This window comes from Erpetoichthys calabaricus (genome assembly GCF_900747795.2).
Source record: "Erpetoichthys calabaricus chromosome 1 unlocalized genomic scaffold, fErpCal1.3 SUPER_1_unloc_25, whole genome shotgun sequence".
NCBI classification, from domain to species: Eukaryota; Metazoa; Chordata; class Cladistia; order Polypteriformes; family Polypteridae; genus Erpetoichthys; species Erpetoichthys calabaricus.
This window is the reverse complement of record NW_026261591.1, coordinates 706390-729577: the sequence shown is the minus strand read 5'-3', so window position 1 is coordinate 729577 and position 23188 is coordinate 706390. Positions and strand designations below refer to the sequence as shown.

The 23188-nt window shown below is 40.6% G+C and overlaps 1 protein-coding gene across 1 annotated transcript in view; it reads left to right on the top strand.

Moving 5' to 3' along the window:
* Window positions 1–14142, top strand: part of LOC127526403 (gastrula zinc finger protein XlCGF57.1-like) — a 42733-nt gene extending 28591 nt beyond the window's left edge. Inside the window, exons 2-3 of the mRNA XM_051921825.1 lie at window positions 1678–3096; window positions 13976–14142. Coding sequence (XP_051777785.1) covers window positions 1678–3096; window positions 13976–14142 — 1586 coding nt within the window. The remainder of the gene's footprint in view (window positions 1–1677; window positions 3097–13975) is intronic.
* The last annotated feature ends 9046 nt before the right edge of the window (window positions 14143–23188 follow it).

The window sequence follows — 23188 nt, the reverse complement described above, 5'->3', positions numbered from 1 at the left end:
CTGTAGAGCTGAAACACCAACAGCTGTGCTCTTCCTCGGTTTTCTCATATTCTGTTTTTTTCTCCGAGGTCAATGCAGCTTCTGTAGGCCTGTGCACTGAGGCTCATTCATCCATTGCTCTCTTTTGCTTTGGTGAATGAAAGAAGACATTTTGTTGTTTGTTTTGGTGTCAAGTGGTTTTAGTTCAAGTGTGGATAAACGTCAGGACACATTCTAATTATTGAAGGTGCACTTTTCATGCTTGGCATGGCATTCTGTTTTATATAGTACCCTCCATAATGGTGGATACAAAGAAACATTCTTCTTGCATTTACACATTTAATCTGCCATTTAAAATTACAAATTAAGTAATTCAGATGTAATTAAAGTACAAATTACTGATTTTCATTTAAAGGGATTTGCAAACATTTCAGTCACACCTTGTAGACATGACAGCACTTTTTCTGAATCGTCCTCCCATTTCAGGGCACCGTAATGTTTGGGACAATTGGTGCCAGAGGTGTTTGTGATTCCTCAGGTGTGTTTCATTGCTTTAGTCTTGCAGGCCTAAGACACCTCAGCTTACTCCTACCTACAGACAACCTTTGGTCTTTGTAGTTGCCATTGTTCAACATAAGGGCAAGAGCTGTGCCAATGAAAGTCAAAGAAGCTGGAAACTAATAATGAAATCATAAGAGAGATCGGAAAACCTTAAGATTACCCAATTCTGACTGTCTGGGATATCAATATCAAGAAAGAACACACTGGTGAGCTCAGTACTCACAAAGGGACTTGTAGGCCAAGTAAGACCACCACTGCTGAACACAGCAGACGTTGCTGCAGATTTCATTTTGATCACGACTTGCATACCCTGATGGTAACGACATTGCATGTATCTCTCTAACGTCTTAAGTATACTATATAAATGTAATGAATTATTATTATTATTATTATTATTATTATTACCATCCCATACAGATAGCATTACGTGGCTCAGGGTGATTGAGAGATTCCTCACCAGTCAGGCAGTTCACAGTGAAAAGCTGCCATCGCCAAATAACCCACAGCTGTTAAGACCTGTAAGAGAACTGGGATTGTGTGATTTCTGCATGGTGGTCTCTGTAATGAAGGCTGCAGTTCAGTACACACTTCAAAGAGGATGACAGTAGGGAGTCTAAATCAGCTAAGTCATCATCATGATCCAAAATGTCATTGTGATACATCAAAACTCACATCTTGTGTAGCCTGTCAAGCATCAGAATGTGAAATGTGTAATGAAATGAAATTTTCTTTTCAGTTCTTCGTTTTTCCACCTGGAGTTGCTAAAATACCAACACAAATAAAGTCTGCATGGGACTTACAAATGCTCAAAACTTGAGGGAACGTTGAGCCAATTTAAATGGCAAGTTCTAGTTTTATAAATCCTAACTTTTGCATAAGAAACAGCTTTCATATATGAGGCCAAGCATAAGGAAGTTTTATACATGTGGCCCTGGTGAGTAGTTGTAATAAAGGACATAAAATTAACAAATTAAGTGTGTTTTCCAAGTACAACAAAAGTTTTATAATTGCTTATGCTGATCAAAGGTTGTTCCTAATTTCAGCCATCATGTATTTAATGTGACTTAATGTTGATAATGAGGCAGCAAATTGAAAATAAGCTTTTTTTTTTTTTCCCTTCTTTTAAATTTTACACAGGAAAGAAAGATCACTGCAGTGTGGAATGTGGCAGAGAATTCTCTAACAGGAGTGCTCTTCAGAAACACACGAGAGTTCACACCGGAGAGAAGACATATTGCTGTAATGAATGTGGTAAACAGTTTTCAAATAAAGGCCATCTTCAGGGACACACGAGAGTACACACTGGAGAGAAGCCATATTGCTGTAATGAATGTGGTAAACAGTTTTCACAAAAAGGCAATCTTCAGAAACACACGAGAGTTCACACCGGAGAGAAGACATATTGCTGTAATGAATGTGGTAAACAGTTTTCACAAAAATGCGATCTTCAGAGACACACGAGAGTTCACACCGGAGAGAAGCCATATTGCTGTAATGAATGTGGTAAACAGTTTTCAAATAACGGCAATCTTCATATACACACGAGAGTTCACACCGGAGAGAAGCCATATTGCTGTAATGAATGTGGTAAACAGTTTTCACATAAAGGCAGTCTTCAGAGACACACTAGAGTTCACACCGAAGAGAAGACAAATTGTTGTAATGAATGTGGTAAACAGTTTTCACAAAAAAGCGATCTTCAGAAACACACTGCAGTTCACACCGGAGAGAAGCCATATTGCTGTAATGAATGTGGCAAACAGTTTTCACATAAAGGCAATCTACAGTTACACATGAGCGTTCACACAGGAGAGAAGACATATTGCTGTAATGAATGTGGGAAACTGTTTTCAGAGATGGGCAATCTTCAGAGACACACAAGAGTTCAGACCGGAGAGAAGCCATATTGCTGTAATGAATGTGGCAAACAGTTTTCAGAGATGAGCAGTCTTCAGAAACACATGAGAGTTCACACTGGAGAGAAGCCATATTGCTGTAATGAATGTGGTAAACAGTTTTCACAAAAAGGCAGTCTTCAGAAACACACAAGAGTTCACACCGGAGAGAAGCCAAATTGCTGTAATGAATGTGGCAAACAGTTTTCAGAGATGAGCAGTCTTCAGAAACACATGAGAGTTCACACTGGAGAGAAGCCATATTGCTGTAATGAATGTGGTAAACAGTTTTCACAAAAAGGCAATTTTCAGAAACACACAAGAGTTCACACTGGAGAGAAGCCATATTGCTGTAATGAATGTGGCAAACAGTTTCCACAAAAATTTGATCTTCAGAACCACACGAGAGTTCACACTGGAGAGAAGCCATATTGCTGTAATGAATGTGGCAAACAGTTTTCAGAGACAAGCAATCTTCAGAAACACACAAGAGTTCACACCAGAGAGAAGCCATATCGCTGTAATGAATGTGGTAAACAGTTTTCACAGATAGTCAGTCTTCAGAGGCACACAAGAGTTCACAACAGAATAAAAATGGTAGCAGTTCAAAAATCAGTACAGAAAAACAAGAACCCTTCTGGAGGTTGTCGTGTCCTGAAAAGTAAGCAAACTAAACTATTGTTGAGAAATGAATCTCAAAGAGAAGTCATATTGCTGTTTGGAATGTGGCAAACAAATCTGTCAGAGCAGTACACTTCAGAGACGCACCAGAATTCACACCGGAGAGAAGTACAGCTGAACTGTCCTGAGTAAAGAGTGAGGTTCACTCCTGCCTGGACAGTAAGCACATGTAACGACTCAAATCCATCCTACTTAGTGTTGTGTCAAAAACAAATCAACATGGAGGAGACATAGAAGTTTATATCCTTTTTCCTTTTCCAGAAACAAAATAAAGAACAGGGCGTCATACAAACGGCTTCTCACCAAAGCCCCTACAGCCTCCACCATGTGCCTAACTCTGTTTTCATAACATACGTATTACATATACAACTATTTACAATATATTATACACATTTCATCAGAAAAAAGAAAAAAAAAACACTTTACAATATACACAGCCTCACACAATAAATAATAGTTCAGCTTTATAATATTATATATTTTGCTATATACACATAATCATACTGCACACCATGCTGAATTATGTTTTAACACTGTGGCAGTGCACTAAAAGAAGAAATGCTTTTTAAAATTTTATTTCGTTTTTGTTTGATTGCTTTTAATAATAAAACATACAGAACTGTATATAAGAACTCGGGGTGGGGGTGCACATAACTTATTTAACACTTGAGAATTATCAAATAATAAACATGTCAAATAAATAGAATAAAATTAGATAAAGCTTGGAGAGAGCAGACTTACCTGCACAGCAGTGGTTCTCATTCTGTGGGGCACAAAATAACAAAAAAGGGGGGGGGGGGGGTACAAAGATGTGAAAAAAAAAAACAAGAATCAATAATATGAAAAATACATCTATTGAAACCAAAACAAATTAACTTAAACTACATTCTTATACTAGAAAAATAAATATAGCATTAGATAAATGTTGATAAAAGTTAAGTAGGTATAATAAAATATGCAACTGTGATATATCATTAATTTAAAAAGAACAAAGTGGTATTAGTGGGCTCATTTAAAAAAAAAAAAAAACGTTAGGGGGCCGCGATTAAAACTGTTATGAAAACTCGGGTCGCAAATACTTAAAGGTTGAGAAACGCTGCTGTTCAGCATCCACCATCACCTGAGGGTGCCTGCCGTCTGTGGGGAGTCACATTAATTATCATCCGTACTCCAAATATGACACTAAGTTTACACAAACGATTGCTTTTGGGAAAATTCATACCTGAAAGATACAAAAAAAATTAAAAGACAGAATACACTTTGTTCCACATATTGCAGTATTGGATGTGGCCAACAATTCTCAGAAATCGGAATCTTCTGGGCCACAAAAGAATTCAGACTGGTGCCACCTCTAGAAGTGGGCTTCGTTGGAGAAGATCTACACCGGGGACTGTCTACCCTTTGTCATGGCATACCAGCCCAAATATATAAATGTTCTGAAATACCTGCATTTTATTTTGGTGTTAATTACTGAACTGTTGTTATGTTAAACTAAAGGTAGAATTTCTTTTTTCTCCCACACAATGTTCTTTCCGAGAGCTTTTCTAAGGTACTAGTAATGTTCACCTGTCAAAGACTTGTGTTAGAGTGAATTTCAAAAGGATTTGATATGTTAGGACTGATAGGCACTGGCAGTGTGTCACCATGAGGAGGTCACTTCAGCTGTCTGTGCTAATACTGGAAAAGCAAAAGAAATGCCAGCAATTGTGTCTCAAATGTTGTAAGTCTCCTCAGCGTCACTAAATATTATTATTATTATTATTATTGTCAAAAAGTTTAGTAAAGTCACGCCTTTGGACCAGAAGGGGTTTCCTGTTCCTGAGAGACTTTGCATTCCACTATCTTGGTTTACCTACAGTGTGCTTACTTTATTGTTGTATATTATTTGTTGCTTTGAATAAATTACAATCACCTGTCTGTCATCTCCAGTCATCTGACGGTGACTCCTGCACTCGGCTTTCTGTTGGCCAAACCCTGTGAATTAGCACATTTTCCAGAGGTCCATGATACCCCTCTTTTACGTGGTCTTTTGAGTCGAAAGCTAAACCGACCAACCCGAGAGCAAAATGGCCAAGGCAGTGTGTGCGGAGGAGCCTAACCTCATCTCTAATAATAATAATAATAATACATTTTATTTATATTGCGCTTTATATTTTATCAATCTCAAAGTGCTACAGAGTAACAATAAAATAATAAAACAAGAGAATCTATTTGTACTTTAACAGAATGTCTTTCTAAAAAGATGAGTTTTTAGATTCCTCAGTCGACTGTGGGGCTCTCAGGTAGTCATGGAGGGCGTTCCACCGTCTCGGCACCACAGATGACAAGGCCCTATCACCCATACTGCGACGCTTGGTTCTAGGGACTTGGAGAGTGTTAGTGTGTACAGAGCGGAGGGTGCGTGAGGAGGTATAAGGAGTAAGGAGTTCCTGAAAGTAAAGGGGGGCATGTCCATAAATACACTGATGACTGAGGAGGGAGACCTTGTACTCAATTCTGAGTGGGACAGGGAGCCAGTGAAGGGTTTTCAGGATTGGGGTGATATGGTCATGCTTTCGCACCCTCATCAGGATCCTGGCAGCGCTATTCTGAATATACTGGAGTCTCTGGATACTCTTGCCGGGAATCCCGATAAAGAGCGCATTACAGTCATCCAGCCTGCAGGAGACAAAGACATGGACGAGCTTCTCTGCATCTGCCAGGGTGAGAGTTGGGTGGAGTTTAGTGATGTTCTTGAGGTGGTAGAAAGAAGACTTACAGAGGTATTTGATGTGGGTGTCAAACGTGAGTAGAGGGTCCATTTTAACACCCAAATTGGTGACAGATGTAGAAAGGGGGATGTTTTGGCCAGCGAGAGTGATACTGGTGATGGTAGAAGAGCGGAGATGGTGTGATGTGCCAACTAAGATGGCTTCTGTTTTGGATCTGTTTAGCTGAAGAAAATTGAGCCTCATCCACACCTCTATCTCCTCCAGGCAGGTAGTCAATGTAGATATTGGCAGAGGAGCAGTAGAGGAGGTGGGGGTGGTCCTGAGGTAAAGCTGAGTGTCATCAGCATAACAATGGAAAGATAAACCATGTCTGCTAATGACATTTCCAAGAGGGAGCATGTAAATGGTGAAGAGGATGGGTCCAAGCACAGTGCCCTGTGGGACACCACAGGTGACGTTGTGGGTATGAGATTTTGCACTGCCCAGGGCGACATGCTCAGTTCTGCCAGTCAGGTAAGATGTGAACCAATTGTGAACATTTCCTGAGAGTCCAATGGTGTATTTCAGGTGGTGAAGGAGGATGTTATGGTCTATTGTGTCAAAAGCAGCTGTCAGGTCAAGGAGGATGAGTAATGAAGGGGAACCAGTATCTGCTGTTATCAGAAGGTCATCTCCACATTCAGCCAAACCCCAACTCACACACTGCAGACCACCCATCTGTGGGCGCCGCTACGGCCTTTCAGACAACGGGCTCAGTGCACTAAGCTTGAAGTGCTCGGCCGAGGCTGCTGACAGACGAGGATTCCATCTCACCGTTTGGACTGGGATGTGAGATCCTGTCCTTCCAGAGGTAACATGTTGTCCATCACGAGCTCCAAGCAAAGCGCAGATAGCAAACTGAGAAATGCAGTGAAGTAACCGATCAGTTAAATCACATCATGGCAGCAACACATGCAGTGTGCGTTCAGCTTTACTACGACTCTTTGTTTTTTCCCCCATCGAGACAAGTGAAGAAGAGAAACGCGCTGAACTGGAGGAGATTAGGATTTTGTAAGTAAAGAGCAATGTAATGAATTTAATTTAAGTGACGTTTCCCAGCACTGGTCGCTTGTGAACTTTTGTTTTTGTATCTGGGATATCATCACTTAAACAATTGATGGAAATAAACTGAAGTCTGCTTAAGCAACTGGCTAAATAAATAGGCAGAAATGCAATAATGTTTTATTTTTCATCATCATATCATTTTAAAGACAGAATTATTAACATAACCAATCAAAGTTCCAACTAATTTGCATTGTTGTGTGGCTCTAAAGTATTAATTAATTAATCCTACTTTGAGCCATTCACTAATTACTGTTGTACTGTTTGTTCATTTGTTTCTGTTACACAAAACTGTTCAATAAAGACACCAAAATAATTTAATATACAGAGGCAACTGATTATTAAAACTGTTTTTTGTATTAGAAAGTAATCCCGGAGTTATTTCTGCTTTAAAGAAAAATATTAATTTGCTTGAAGGAAATATGATAAATTGTAATTAATACAAAGTGACTTTCAATTACAAATTTGAACCGAGAGATTAATTGCAATTGAATTTTTAATCAGGTGTCCTCATGCAAACACATAATTTAGAGCCATTATAAATGATGAAAATCATAATAATTGTGTACAATATCCAGCGCCATTTCTTGCTCTATGAAGTCTCCACAGAAGCAGAGGGCCATCGAAGCCACTAAGGGCCCCCAAGCTGCACGTTCAGCCTCAGTATATTTGTGGAGTGTGAACATCACCTGTCTGTGTGTAGCCAGCTAAGCCCCGTCATGTGTTTCATGAAGCACTTACAGTATCTGATTACAAATTAAACATTTGATTTAAACAAAACTCCGCTGCAGTGGCAGGAAAGCTTTGGCTTGTGTTTGTGGGGTAATTAATTCAAAATCAGTGATTATCACCAGACAGTCGTGTCGCACAATGAGTGACGTCTACCGCCAGGAATGATGGGAAGGCTGACTGAGAGTCAGGAGGAAAATAACAGGAGCGAAAGTCACATTGATACCTAAGATGGCATGAAAAACGTAAAAAGAAGAAACTTGAAGAGAGAATGTGCACAGAATGAAGGTAAAGCATTTGTTAACGATGATGCGATGGATCAGAGCTGGGAAGAATAGAAATAAAACAACTTCGTTACTGTGATTGAGTAGAATTTTCAGGTAGGTTATCTGTATCTTTACTTGTGTATTTTATTTATTTGAGATTTTTTACTTGAACTCATTGCATTTAAAAGGAAAAAAATCTGCTACAACATAAATAAATCAATAAAACATCTGCAACTTACTATGTAACAACCTCAACAACATTTATTTCTATAGCACATTTTCATACAAATAATGTAGCTCAAAGTGCTTTACATAATGAAGAAAAGAGAAATAAAAGACAAAGTAAGAATTAGAATAAGAGAACACTAATTAACATAGAATAAGACTAAGGTCCGATGGTCAGGGAGGACAGAAAAAACAAAAAAAAAAAACTCCAGACGGCAGGAGAGAAAATCAAATCTGCAGGAGTTCAAGGCCACGAGACCACCCAGCCCCCTCTGGACATTCTACCTCACATAAATGATCAGTCCTCTTTGTATTTAGGGTTCTCATGGAAGGACTTGATGATGACGGTCATGTAGACTTCTGGCTTTTAATCCATCAATGGAGGAACATCACGGTGCTTTGATCAGGTGGTGGAGGTGCAGGTCAACACCACAGAATACCAGGAAAAGAAACAGAAGAGAGAGTAGGGGTTAGTACGGATTGTAGAGCCACCATGAATAGTTATGATAATGACCTGAATATACAGAGTATCAGGATTAAATGAAGGTGAACTTATCAGAAAGTCATGTTACAGTAATGTGTTTTCAGCAGTTTGTTAAAGTGCTCCACTGTATCAGCCTGGCGAATTCCTACTGGCGGCTTTTCCAGATTTGAGGTTCATAACAGCAGAAGGCCGCCTCGCCACTTCTTTTAAGTTTTGCTCTTGGAATTCTAAGCAGACACTCATTTGAGGATCTGAGGTTACGATTTGGAGTATAAGGTGTCAGAAATTCCGATATATAAAATGGGGTGAGATTATTTAAGGCTTTGTAAACCATAAGCAGGATTTTAAAGTCAATAATTTTATTAAATTACTCACATGTATATGCGAAATTGAAGGACTATCCCATCTCTTATATATATTTCTCTTCTGGTTCGTCCTGCTTCCATTTCAAAACCGGTCCCCAGCCGACATGGCATTTCTCGACAAGCTACTGAAGTACGCTTACAAAATAAATCAAACTCTACATGCAGCGCAAATGTACTTCTCCAGAGTCCAGCTAGATTCCATGCTCAGGACCATCAACCCCTTCGCTAAATCACACAAACACACGCATGAAATCGCTCAGTCCAATCCAACAGCATCTGTACGAATGGTTTTCAAGGAATACCCTGAGCAGGATTTACGACGATACAATGTCCCGACATGTCACACCGATGTTGCAATGATTTTCGTCAGAGAAGACGGCGAACCGCCTGCCGAAAAGGACATTTGCATCTATCCCATAGGCAACTCCTGTAAACAGATTTCCACGCTCAATATGAATTGCGATTCTGTCGTTTACACACTTTTATTCCCTTATGGAGACATTGGCTGGCATAAAGATTTACAACATGTTTCTGATAAAAGAACCGCCAAGCGAATCAGGCTTACTCAACGTCAATTGTACGCGTACAGATTAGCAATGAGGAATACATTTAGTATTTTACACTCCAGCGGTAAACTATTCCAACAGTCCGTCGTAGATGCGTATGTTAAAACAGAGGGCGCGCGTCTCAACGATCTCAGATCACATCAACAAGATCTGCACGTGGAACAACACAAAGGACTATCAGACACACCGCAAGAAAAGGCTGAAAATAACAACATACGTGTAGGAATAATGATCAGATTACCGTCCACATTTGCAGGAAGTCCAAGATACATGAAACAAAACTATCAGGATGTCATGGCCATAGTACGTAAATTCGGAAAGCCTGATTTATTTATCACTTTCACATGTAATTCTACATGGACTGTCGGATAGCCAAAGACCGGAGCACAGACCTGATATTGTAGTACGAGTCTTTTGGATTAAGATGAAGGAATTACTTAGAGACATTTTACAACAACATCTTTTTGGGGTTCTTATTGATTACGTAATCGAATTTCAGAAGCGCGGCCTTCCTCATGTCCACATGCTGTTTACTCGTCACAATAATTCTAACAACCACTCTTCAGCCCCGGTCAGTTGTTCGTGGCTTTTTTAGGGTCAGATCTTTAAACCCATTATCTGTCGTCTCCACCAAAACACCTACAATATTCACAACTGCGTCTTTCAAGGAGTATTTATTTCTTCTTGATTTCTGAATTCCTTTCTCACCGTTTTCCGTTCCTATTCTCACACCGCTGTGTGCTACGGCGGGTGTCGGCTAGTTATATTTATTTGCACAATGTATGTCTTTCATTTCTGTGTAAAACAAAACATTAAGCACACGGGAGAGAAGCGAAAGGAACAGCAAAGGCAGCAACTGTGATGATTTAAAGGGCGAAGATATCGTCAAACCAAAGTGAAGCAACCCTGGACTTATTAATGATATCGAAGATACAAGGAGGTCAGAAAATACGCCCCTTAACAAGTGGTTGGCACAAAAACGAGCCTTGGTGGTGAATGCGTCGCCTTTTGTCCCAACCATAAAAACAAGAGGTGATGGCGTTCAAAATTCACCTTCCGATATTAAAGAAACACATTGGAGAGAAACATCTGAAGAACTTCTGGTTGTGCGGGAATAGTTGGCATTCGCAGCAGGGTGTCGATTAAAACACTTGGAAAGTAGATTTCAGATCCAAAGTCTAATATGCAGATATAGACGTACATATACTTGTGTGTGTGTGTGTGTGTGTGTGTGTGTGTTTGTGTGTGTGTGTGTGTGTGTGTGTGTGGTGTACAATAAAAAGTTAAAGTAGAACGAGTCTCACATCCCAAATTACACATAAAGGAAAATAGATAACGTTGCAAAATCTTGTAAAAATATGACTCAGAAAATGACAATACTAAAGTTGGTCACTAGATGGCACCATTGTTACTACAGACACTATTGAGAAGCGTTTCACAGAATTAATGAAATTACAAATAGTAACAAAAATACCGTTATTAATAAATTAAATATTCTGAGTTAACCGTGCCTTATAAGAACTACAGAAACAAAGTTCTTAAAAATATACTATAATATAATAATAGCTTATTGGTTCTAAAATAAACCATATATGCGCAAACATTTTAATATGAACACAATTCTTATTTTTCAATTCTTATTCCATTCTTATTTGCAGTGGTGATGGACAGGCTGACAGACAGACGACATTAGACAGGAGTCCCCGTGGACTGTGATGTTGCTGATGACATTGTGATCTGTAGCGATAGTAGCGAGCAGGTTGAGGAGACCCTGGAGAGGTGGAGATCTGCTTGTTAGAGAGATCTCAATAATAAGGAGACACGGCTCACATTTCAAGGTGCACCTCCCAGTATCCACGAGAGCGCATATTATGGGATGTTAAAATAAACGAAGGCGATGCACGTGTACTGCAGTAGTCATTTCCGCGTACAGAAAGTGCTCGTTGACTGGTGCGCTGTGGTAATAATAATGTAGCGCCCCCTGAGTCCTGACCTGAGAGAGACGCGCTGCTCAGGTGGTCGAGACCTGTCTGAGAAGGACGGGACTCCCTGGAGAAGCCGACAGAAAAGCAGCTCTGCCATCTCCGTTTTACAGACGCAGCACTAAGTGTGCACAGTAGCGGCCAGGAGACGTGCCGGGGGTCCAGCTGCCAGGTGGCCTGTTCGCCTGTGACTCTCGCAGAGCCGACTGCCAGGGCCATACGAGTGCAGCGCTGTGTCTGCGAGCGCCGATCTCCAAACTGATTTTTTTTTGACGGCGTCTCCGGCAGTCCCGACGCTTCGACCAGTTTAGCACGTGTGTGACATTTACTGCTTTTGTCGGTGGTAGAATCGCGGTCTGCCTGGGGAATTATTTGGGTTACAAAAAGTGTGCCAACATAGAAAAACGGCTGGAAATGCTGCTCTACCTACATTAGTGTTCCTGGCACGCAAAGAAATATCGCCGTAGCTGCCATCTCACTTAGAAACTGACACCGTGCGTTACTGGAGTGGTCATGTTGTATTCTTTACATAAATTACTGAAGATGCTGCAAACTGGAATAATGGTGAGGTAATAATCGTCAATTTCGTAGAATTCTGACATCATATTAGGGAGTCGTCACTGCACGCTACCTGACAGCAGAGCCGCCGTAAGCTACAAGGCAGATGCATAAGATCACTATTTGTATTTTATATGTGCGGCCGAATAGAAACGACAACAATCTGAATTACCATTTGATAGACGTGCTGAATCCGAGGAAGTGAAGTCTTCCACAGCGGCCATGTAAGCATATACAGTGGTGTGAAAAACTATTTGCCCCCTTCCTGATTTCTTATTCTTTTGCATGTTTGTCACACAAAATGTTTCTGATCATCAAACACATTTAACCATTAGTCAAATATAACACAAGTAAACACAAAATGCAGTTTTTAAATGATGGTGTTTATTATTTAGGGAGAAAAAAAATCCAAACCTACATGGCCCTGTGTGAAAAAGTAATTGCCCCCTTGTTAAAAAATAACCTAACTGTGGTGTATCACACCTGAGATCAATTTCCGTAGCCACCCCCCCGGCCTGATTACTGCCACACCTGTTTCAATCAAGAAATCACTTAAATAGGAGCTGCCTGACACAGAGAAGTAGACCAAAAGCACCTCAAAAGCTAGACATCATGCCAAGATCCAAACAAATTCAGGAACAAATGAGAACAGAAGTAATTGAGATCTATCAGTCTGGTAAAGGTTATAAAGCCATTTCTAAAGCTTTGGGACTCCAGCAAACCACAGTGAGAGCTATTATCCACAAATGGCAAAGACATGGAACAGTGGTGAACCTTCCCAAGAGTGGCCGGCCGACCAAAATTACCCCAAGAGCGCAGAGACGACTCATCCGAGAGGTCACAAAAGACCCCAGGACAACGTCTAAAGAACTGCAGGCCTCACTTGCCTCAATTAAGGTCAGTGTTCATGACTCCACCATAAGAAAGAGACTGGGCAAAACAGCCTGCATGGCAGATTTCCAAGACGCAAACCACTGTTAAGCAAAAAGAACATTAGGGCTCGTCTCAGTTTTGCTAAGAAACATCTCAATGATTGCCAAGACTTTTGGGAAAATACCTTGTGGACTGATGAGTCAAAAGTTGAACTTTTTGGAAGGCAAATGTCCCGTTACATCTGGCGTAAAAGGAACACAGCATTTCAGAAAAAGAACATCATACCAACAGTAAAATATGGTGGTGGTACTGTGATGGTCTGGGGTTGTTTTGCTGCTTCAGGACCTGGAAGGCTTGCTGTGATAGATGGAACCATGAATTCTACTGTCTACCAAAAAATCCTGAAGGAGAATGTCCGGCCATCTGTTCGTCAACTCAAGCTGAAGCGATCTTGGGTGCTGCAACAGGACAATGACCCAAAACACACCAGCAAATCCACCTCTGAATGGCTGAAGAAAAACAAAATGAAGACTTTGGAGTGGCCTAGTCAAAGTCCTGACCTGAATCCAATTGAGATGCTATGGCATGACCTTAAAAAGGCGGTTCATGCTAGAAAACCCTCAAATAAAGCTGAATTACAACAATTTTGCAAAGATGAGTGGGCCAAAATTCCTCCAGAGCACTGTAAAAGACTCATTGCAAGTTATCGCAAACGCTTGATTGCAGTTATTGCTGCTAAGGGTGGCCCAACCAGTTATTAGGTTCAGGGGGCAATTACTTTTTCACACAGGGCCATGTAGGTTTGGATTTTTTTTTCTCCCTAAATAATAAAAACCACCATTTACAAACTGCATTTTGTGTTTACTTGTGTTATATTTGACTAATGGTTAAATGTGTTTGATGATCACAAACATTTTGTGTGACAAACATGCAAAAGAATAAGAAATCAGGAAGGGGGCAAATAGTTTTTCACACCACTGTATTGTGTTCAATATTTAGGAAAACATAATGACGCCTTTCGTGGGTCCAGCAACAAATCATTTACAGAAAATAATGGCAAACTCCTTGGACTTATTGAAATGATAGCCACATTTGATCCTCCTATGGATGAGCATTTGAGAAGAGTTTCGAATAAGGGAATATCGGAGTTGCGAAATTCAGAATGAAGCGATCAATCAAAAAATAAAACCGAAATAAAGGAGCGCAACAAGAAACGTAAATATCTTTCTGTTCTTTTGGACATTAACAGATATCAATCATGAGGTACTGAAGAAAGGCAGACTTGCAATACGCTATAGTCGCTGTGGTGTGTCGGTTAGAACACAGGAACTAAACCAACCATTTCAAGAAATCGCTTTAATGTTGAGATGCCAAATTTCACATGAAGTAGAATAACTGTACAGGTAGGTGAGTAGGTATATGTGTGGTTATTTGGTCAACAACGCACAAACTTAAACTTTTTCCAGCGGCTCCAGTAGTTCCGGCTTTCACAAGGTACATCTCACAAAACGCGCATGCACCCTGCACACGCCACGGTTTTCACGTTATCATGCTTCAGCGCCTTAAAGGCTCAGGAGCCTTTTTTACAGGAACAGTTAACATTTATAATAAGAATTGAGAAATTTCCAAACGATGACATTACAATAAAAGAATATTTCCCTGATTTTCTATCAGTTATTAAACTACAGGATCTAACTGAAGGGCTCAGAGGCCATCTTGCCGATACGGGGTTATCTCTCCAAGACTGCAGGTGACAAGCTGAAGATAACGGCGCCAATGTGGTTGGGAAGCACCAAGGAGCGGGGCCGGCTCTACGCTGGGGCAAGAGGGGGCAATGCCCCCTTAAACAAACGTCCTGCCCCCTTAAATCAAACTTTTAGAAGTTGAGAAAGAAAATAATAGATTACCCACAAACTGAATATGGACAATATTTACTACAGTAGCTGAAAAATCCACTGGAAAAGGCACAAATGAGATGATAGGTTTCACCTCTTGTTCGCTCTTTCCCTCCGTGCTCTGTTTGTGCGCATGCTCACACAGCACTCGGCAGAGATCCCCCACTCACCCTCCCCCCAGCTATACATCCAATCACTGTTAGTATGCAAATGACCCGGTGTCAGGTTTCTCAGTAGGCAGGGCAGAGCAAAATGACCTGCGCAACAGCGGGAGGCTTTGAAGAAGCAGCAAATCTCTGTCGTCAAAATCATAGCGACTCGTGACATAATTAACAACCACTAAAAATATACATCTATATTTGTACAGTCAATGGGGGACTAGTCCATTGTTCTTCTCACAGTTTCAGTTTGGTAGAGAAGTGTTTCTTTCTCGATCCCACAAGCACCACTGTGAGCCTGTCTGCTGCATAGAGCCGACTGGAGGACCTGTGTCTGTCTGTCAGACCCCGACACAAAGCCCCGCCCCAGCTTTCAACTCTGCACTCCACAGTTTTCTCGTTTCATATTCTGATGTAATCACAGCGATTTTAGTAAAGCTTATTCACTTTCCACCCCAGCTTCCAGCAGCAAACAAAGGGAAGTTAATGCTGTGAGATGCATCCTTTTTTCCAAGCTTTTAAAAAGTGATGCTGCTGCTGGTACATTAGAGACAGCAGCTAGCATGTCTACTCCTGTGGCATCAACAGGCACTGCTTCTCCTGTACCTCTGCCAACAATTGCTACCCCAAAGCAACCCGCTCAGCTACCCAGTGACTTAAATGGCAATACACCATCTCAGCCAATACTGGCTAGTTACCCCAAACGTGTATTGGGCAATCCAGACCGTGTCAGAGAGGCTGAGAGACAACTCACCTTGGAATGCACATCCCTAATGCGGTCCTCGCCAGACTCTGTGCATGTGACACCCCAAGGTGATTTTAGTATGGAATGTTTATTTTTGGTATTTGATACATTTAATGTGTACTGTGAATAAAACCATGTACTCTTTGACTCTTTCAAACAGAGCCACAGCCTTCAACATCAGCCCTGGCCCCATCCTTGGAAGTAGCATGTCCCACAGACCATCTATGGCAACTTTTGCGTGTTTCCAAGGCTCAAAGAGTCCACAGTGCCACTGCAGATGCCACTGTGGAGGTGAAGAGATATCTAACAGATGCCTATCTTGGTAGACAAGAAGATCCACTCCTGTATTGGAAAGAGAGAATAACTGTTTACCCCAGTCTTTATCAGCTTGCCATCAAATATCTTTGTCTGCCAGCAACGTCTGCTCCCAGTGAACGCATTTTTTCAAAGGCTGGAGAAGTCCTCTGCAAAAAAAGGAGTCGCCTGAAGCCCAGCACAGCAGAGCAAATCATTTTTCTAAATAAAAATGTCTAAAACCGCTGCACTCGCCAACTTTATTGAAAGCTTCCCAGGTCAAAGTTCTTGAGTGTCCACATCCCAGTGATACTTGAAATGGTTGTGTTGACAGAAACTTGAATGTGTTTGGCTATTTGGCCACCTCGGACTTTGGAAGAAGCGCTGGGATTAACTGCAGTTCTAGTTCTACACTTTTTTATTGGATTTGTATGACTATTTCACTCCAGTTTTTATGGAGTTGTAAGTGTGTGTTTTTGGGTTTTTTCCCTCTATAAAGGTGAGTTACTTTTAAGTAACATTTTGACATCTTCATGTATTAAGTAGGGGCGGCACGGTGGCGCAGTGGGTAGCGCTGCTGCCTCGCAGTTGGGTGATCTGGGGACCTGGGTTCACTTCCCGGGTCCTCCCTGCGTGGAGTTTGCATGTTCTCCCCGTGTCTGCGTGGGTTTCCTCCGGGCACTCCGGTTTCCTCCCACAGTCCAAAGACATGCAGGTTAGGTGGATTGGTGATTCTAAATTGGCCCTAGTGTGTGCTTGGTGTGTGGGTGTGTTTGTGTGTGTCCTGTGGTGGGTTGGCACCCTGCCCAGGATTGTTTCCTGCCTTGTGCCCTGTGTTGGCTGGGATTGGCTCCAGCAGACCCCCGTGACCCTGTGTTCGGATTCAGCGGGTTGGGAAGTGGATGGATGGATGGATGTATTAAGTATCAGAGTACAATGGAACTGTTTTAACTTAACTCAACCCATGGTATGAGGGTCACAATTGTTCACTTCAGAAACCTTGTCCATTTTTATTATATACAGCTTTATAGTCTACACTGATTTAGAGGAATTGTTTACTTAAATGTAACTTGTAAATTACTATAGTTACTGTTAATATTCAGAATTAAGGGCAATTTTGTTGCTTTCAATGTTTTCCAGGACTACCAAAAACTACAATGCATTTTGGATGAGTTTTGAGAAGTGATTTAGGCCTAACAAATGTCTCAAGATCAGCACTCTGTCAAAAACCACTGGCGAGGCGGACACTTTGGAAATTTAAGAGGCAAGTGTTTCTGTAAATTTGTTGTTTTGTTTTTATTTTTGGCTGTATAACAAGTAAACCTGCACCACTTTGGGGGAAATGCAGTGAGGTAGTATTAAATTTAAGATATAAATTACATTTTGTGTTTACAATCTGGTGGCTTGGACCAATGGTTCATTTTACAAACCTTTTACCCACAGTCTGGGACAAATACAGGTGATCCTGCCAGTATACAGTAGTTATGAAACACGTTATGACGGCATTCATTTTAATGGCAGCCAGTGTGTAGCTTGATATTTTGCTGATTAACAGAATTGAAGTTGGGAGTGGGTTAGACCTGCTGTGGCCAGTTACTTTAGGCAGAGGTGACCGTCTCATGCCAAGTCTTTCCATCTTTGGAGATGAGGGTGCATTGTCCCCATGTCACAAGGCTCCTGATGGCATACTTTGAGAAGTTTGGTGCACTTGTTGTCAATGCTGAGATTAGTAAACATGACTTTTCAATGCCACACTTTAAAGGCCTACTTTATTTGTCTTAAGTGATCCTGTAGTTTCTATTTAGCAGGTTTCTGCTACTCCTGCTGTCCTAGAAAAGACTCTGCTTGCCAGAATCTCACAAGACTGATTGTGTTCTTGGTATGTACCCTACTGTTCATAACAGTACACTGGACATTTTATTAAACAATATTTTTGTTTGAACATATCGGATCATTAACATTTAAATCATGGTTGGTATAACAAATACCTGATACTTTACTTATGGGTCTCAATTGTTAAGCATGATGTTAATACAAAATGTCTGTTTCAGGTGACTCACTAATGACTGCACAGACGATGCTGAGCCTTGAGAGCCAAGTGGTGTGTGAGGGGCGACGTTCACCTGCGTCTTTTTGTGAATGGAATTGTACTGATCAAGTTTTCTACAATAAAAATACAAAGAAGCAGCATTGACCCTTAATTTCTATGAAAGTGCAAAAAACTTTGACATGTAAATTGTTTTTTGTGCTTTAAGGGTTGCTAAAGCTATTCAATCTTACTACTATGCTTTGGTTTGGTTCTGCTTATTCTACGCTATTCAGAGAATTCTCTTATCAAGACTGTTCACAACAGCATGTTGAGTTACAGAAAATGTAATTTGTGAAATGACAACCTCTATGTAAAATTAATTTAACAACTGAAGACAGTTTGTAGTTATTTGTACAAGATGTGTAATGTGAGCAAAACTAGAACTCGGTACATGGCAGAGGAGCACACCGACATGCAGATCAAGTCCAGTTTTTAAATGTTTTCCTTGTAAAGTTAATCAAAACCTTGTAATCTGACAGTCTGAGTCATCTGTGAAGAAAAATCCTCTGCAGTGTGTGACTTTGATGTGGAGGACATTTGTGTTTATGCAGACCTTGTATGTATCTGCTCCTAGTTTTAGTCCTGTTCCAATTATGAATTCAGTTTTTGTACACTGGCCAGCACTTTTCTAGTCCTTAACTTTCTGAATCATTAGCAGGAAAAGAATCTGTACACGTTCATTAATGCAACTGGACAGAACTGGTTGGTTTTTGTACAAATTACTTTGTCTGCTCGTGTTTTTGGGTTATTGCAAACTGTCTTTATTAAAACTTAATTTGAAATGTCAAACGGGCTGAAAGTGTAGGTTTTTTCTTGGTTTTTGTAGGATGTGCAACAAATTTACTTTGCATTGTCCAGATTTGTTTTCCATAGTGACACATTTCTTTATATTCTACAAAGATGGGACTATTCTGGTTTGAATTTTAGTAGTTATTGATGATAAAGGAAACTGTAATGAATTGCCATGGAGTTATTTTAATTAAGCATCTGGGTATTGCATTATATGTAAACATTACAGTACTTTAGTGCAAATTTAAGAGCATTTCACATTAGACTACTGGCAGTGTAATGTATTGTAGATACAGTATTACTGTTTTACTAGCAATTCTTCTAGTTATTGCAAAACTTAGAGTGACAGTTAGTGATGGACCAATCGCATTTCCACGAGGTGTAGTCTAGTTTGGTTGAAGAGTTAAATTCAAATACTGATATATGCTGGTTTTACATTGGAATTAGAATATGAATGTACATTATGCAGATTAAATTCCCGATTAGGAGTCTAACACCAACCAGGTTTTCAAGGAGCATTGCCGCATAATCGGAACTATCAATCAAACGCATCAGGCAACGGCAATCTGCAATCGCCAGACAGATGCTGACCAGGTTTGTTATTGAACACGAGACCTGGCTGTGCGACTGGCGTAATTGTTCAAGTCACCGTTACGTTTACTTCTAAACAACGGTAATCCGTGCTGGCGCCTAACGTATCTAGTCAACGTTGATCCGATTACTGCAGAATAATTACTTGCCAAGCGTATGCCGATTTACAATGCTTGACATTATTGCCAATTATAATTTTTGACTTCAAAGATGTCAATCACAACTTCATAGACATTCGGTATTCGTCCACAATGCTCTTAAGACCTTGTTGTTAAAATGTGCTGTTAATACAAATGGCCAGGAGGTGTCACTAGAGAGGTGAGTGTCAAATGCTTCGAAGCTTCGATACGATTTCCGACACAATTGCTTCAAACGTTTTGATTCTTCGTGAGGCTTCACTCCGCCATCACTACTGAACTCCGCTCCTCCCCCGCTGTTCTCTGCTGCTGCAAGCTGCTCTCACCAAGACATTCGCTACCATGAAACACCTCTGCCTGTTTTTCCTGCACAACAACCACCATACTTGAGTGATTGTCTCCTGTCCCAGCTGTAATCTGCAAAGCTCTAAACTGCACTCCGTTGTGCAGCGTAAGAGCTGCCCGTCCTTGCCTTTCAGCCAAAGCAGCTCTCTTATCAGCAAGCAGATATGAGAGTGCAGCGATCTGCGACAAACTGAGTTCTCCTGCATTTCTCTCCCGTTTCTCAGGGTCAAAAGACTCCGTAATTAAAGCGCGTGCTTTAACACTGAGCGATCGTTGCTTAATCTGTATGGCATTCTCCTTATACATCGTTACGTGTACTGCTAGCTGCTCGCGGCTTTTTGGACAGGTATTTCTTATGTCTCTTGCCTCCTCATCTAACTGCTTTATAATAATTAACAATACACAAACTCTCTGACCAGCAGACAAGTGTAGGTTTTCTATTTTAGGCGCCTTTGCCTTCGCTTTATGCAGAGACGGCTTATCTGCGTCTTTGACCAGCGCAGCTGCTGCGCCCGACTCCGCCCTCCTCGAGGAAAGCGCAATGACCTCCGAGTCGACCTTCTCTACGGCCGCTGCTCCTGATGATACGTTTAACGTTGCCGTTAACGTTGCTGCTGCCTCCGTTTTTAGCGGAGAAAACACAGCTGTAACAGCTGATTGTACCGTACACCTAAAAAACTTTAGAAATGCTGTCGATGCACGCTGACATGTGCCGGCTGTATGCCAGCATGCGATTACAGCATATTCACCTCCTGTGGACGATCCCTCCCTGCCTTTGAAAAATTTAACCAAACACACAAAAATGCAACACATGCTTACTCTGTTAACCCTGCTGCACCGCCAGAAATGTATTATCGTAGTATTTCCCTCTACTTACCCTTTACCTGTTTCTCAAGGGTAAGTGTACTCGTCATATCGGGTTGGTCTACTGTTGCACTTTAAGATGAACACACACTCACATACACAGCTATACGCACACACACAGACCCTAACCACAACAGTGCCCCATGAATGACACACACACGCTGGTTAACCTTTAGCACTTTAAACCACACAAGTGCTTTACGTATAACACAGCCTGTCACTCGGCACTTCAAGAGACTTACTTATTATCGGCACGAACAACATACGATGTTTTAATGATATCTCAGACCTAAATATTACTTTTGGTCTCTAACATACAAAGGCTCAGCACTCTTGACTATCGGCCATTTATCAGCCAAGAATATCTTCTTTATGTCCAGTTCCTACTATTGAGTGGAGCTCCTCACCCTCAGCCCAAATAAGCCTCTCAGCACAGAGCTAAGGGCAAAACTCCGCTGTTCAAGGTGCTCAAAGAAATCTAATTTGTTACTTCAATCACTCTATATACATTAAGACAAAGCATAGAAAGTTAAAAACAGCATGGCATTTATTACAAGAATAATAATAATACCACTGGAACAAAGAATAATAGAAAAATAGGTACTGATAGGAAAGTCTGAATATATATAGTCTTTAGAAAAAGCTTACAAAAAAGTTACAGATGACAAGGATGAATGTCCCAGGGCGGCGTTTTATTTAGCAATCGATGGTCATGATGTTTTTCTGATGACCAGTGACGACTTCTTCTTCTTCTTCTTCTTCTTAGGCACATTATGCTAAAGTTTCATGCCGTGGTGTCACAACACATGAATGTTGCATGCACCTGATTGGCTGGCTGTCAATATAAAGAATTAATTCACTGTCTGTTTTCCCAAACAACAAAACCTTTTATGTTCTCTGAGGTGTCAGCAGATCTTCCTTTCCCAGGATGTAAAATAATTAGGCATCGGCTCAGTCTTCCTTTCCCAGGTTATAAAGTAATTGAGCCACCAGCATGTCTCCCTTTCTATGTTAGAACAGCTGTTTTAAAAGTGAGGTGTAAGGGAAGAAAACCTGCTTTGATTTGTCCTCATCTGTTGTCTTGTGTTGAACAAAATATAATGGAAAATTAAACCAAAATGTACAGATTTTGTCCCCCACAACATATGGTATATCTTTATTGCTTTTGTTGATTAATCTTTTGAAAGCTCCTTGAGTTCCTTGGAAATGGAAGAGAGAGGCGCTGACTTCAACTTTGTAAATGAGAGAGGCAGCTGAGAGTTGCTGAGAGTTTTTGTGTTTTCTGTGATATGAGAGTTAATTAAAAATATTTATTTTGCTCCTAAAAACTTGGGCTTTGGATGCCACTTAGGAGCCGTGCAGGAGTTTTTAAAGTTTTTTTCCCCGTTAGAAGAGTTTCTTGCTTGTTTTTTTGTCCACACAGGAGTAAAAGTAGCTGGGTGTTTGGGGTGTGCTTGTAGAAGTTACTTGTTTCTTGTGCGTGTTCTTGTTATCTGTATTTGAAGTAGCGTTGGAGTGACGTGGCAGAAACAGCGACTCCTTAGTTTAAAACAAAGGCAGCAGAAGATTTCAAAGTAATAAAAGAGAAGGCTCAGCGGTGCCCAGCGTTAAGACAGCCGATCAGACACAAGGGGCCGGAGGAGCAGATAAGATGGCGGCAGATATTCACTAAGCAAGTTTTATTTATGTGTTTATTTGATTTAGACTGAACAGTTCTTAGCAGAGCTTAAGGGTCCAGAAGGTGTTAAATATCTGTAGCAGTTCTCATAGATTTATGACACAAAGCAACCTAAGTGGTCCGCAGTCGTCTTGTCAGCATGTCCTTGTGAAATATAAATTTGAAGTCGATCTCTAGTAATCGACAGGTTTGGTAAACTGTGGCCACACTTGTGTGTTATATTGTTTGCATAAGTATGTATTTATAGATTCATTTCATATTGTATATTTTCATATAAATACGCTAATGGCATTATAAGAAAAGAAAAATAACCTCCATACATTTTATGATTGCTGTTGTACATAACATGGACCACCATACATTACAACACAACACAGCATGATTGTTATGAGGCATAGTAAGTAGTCAGGTAATAGAAAAGTGAATAGCCTGCAGCAATTAAATCATTTCGCACATTGTGTATTTGTAAATAATTAAAAGTAAAAATATTTTTAAAAATCGTTGCAATCACAGTGCACAGTTCATGTATTTAACCAAATGGTGAATGTGCCAATCAAAGATTCTAAAGGAATGAACGTATTCTTAGTGTGTTTGGTTCAATTTAAACTACACAGCTTTATGTCCACT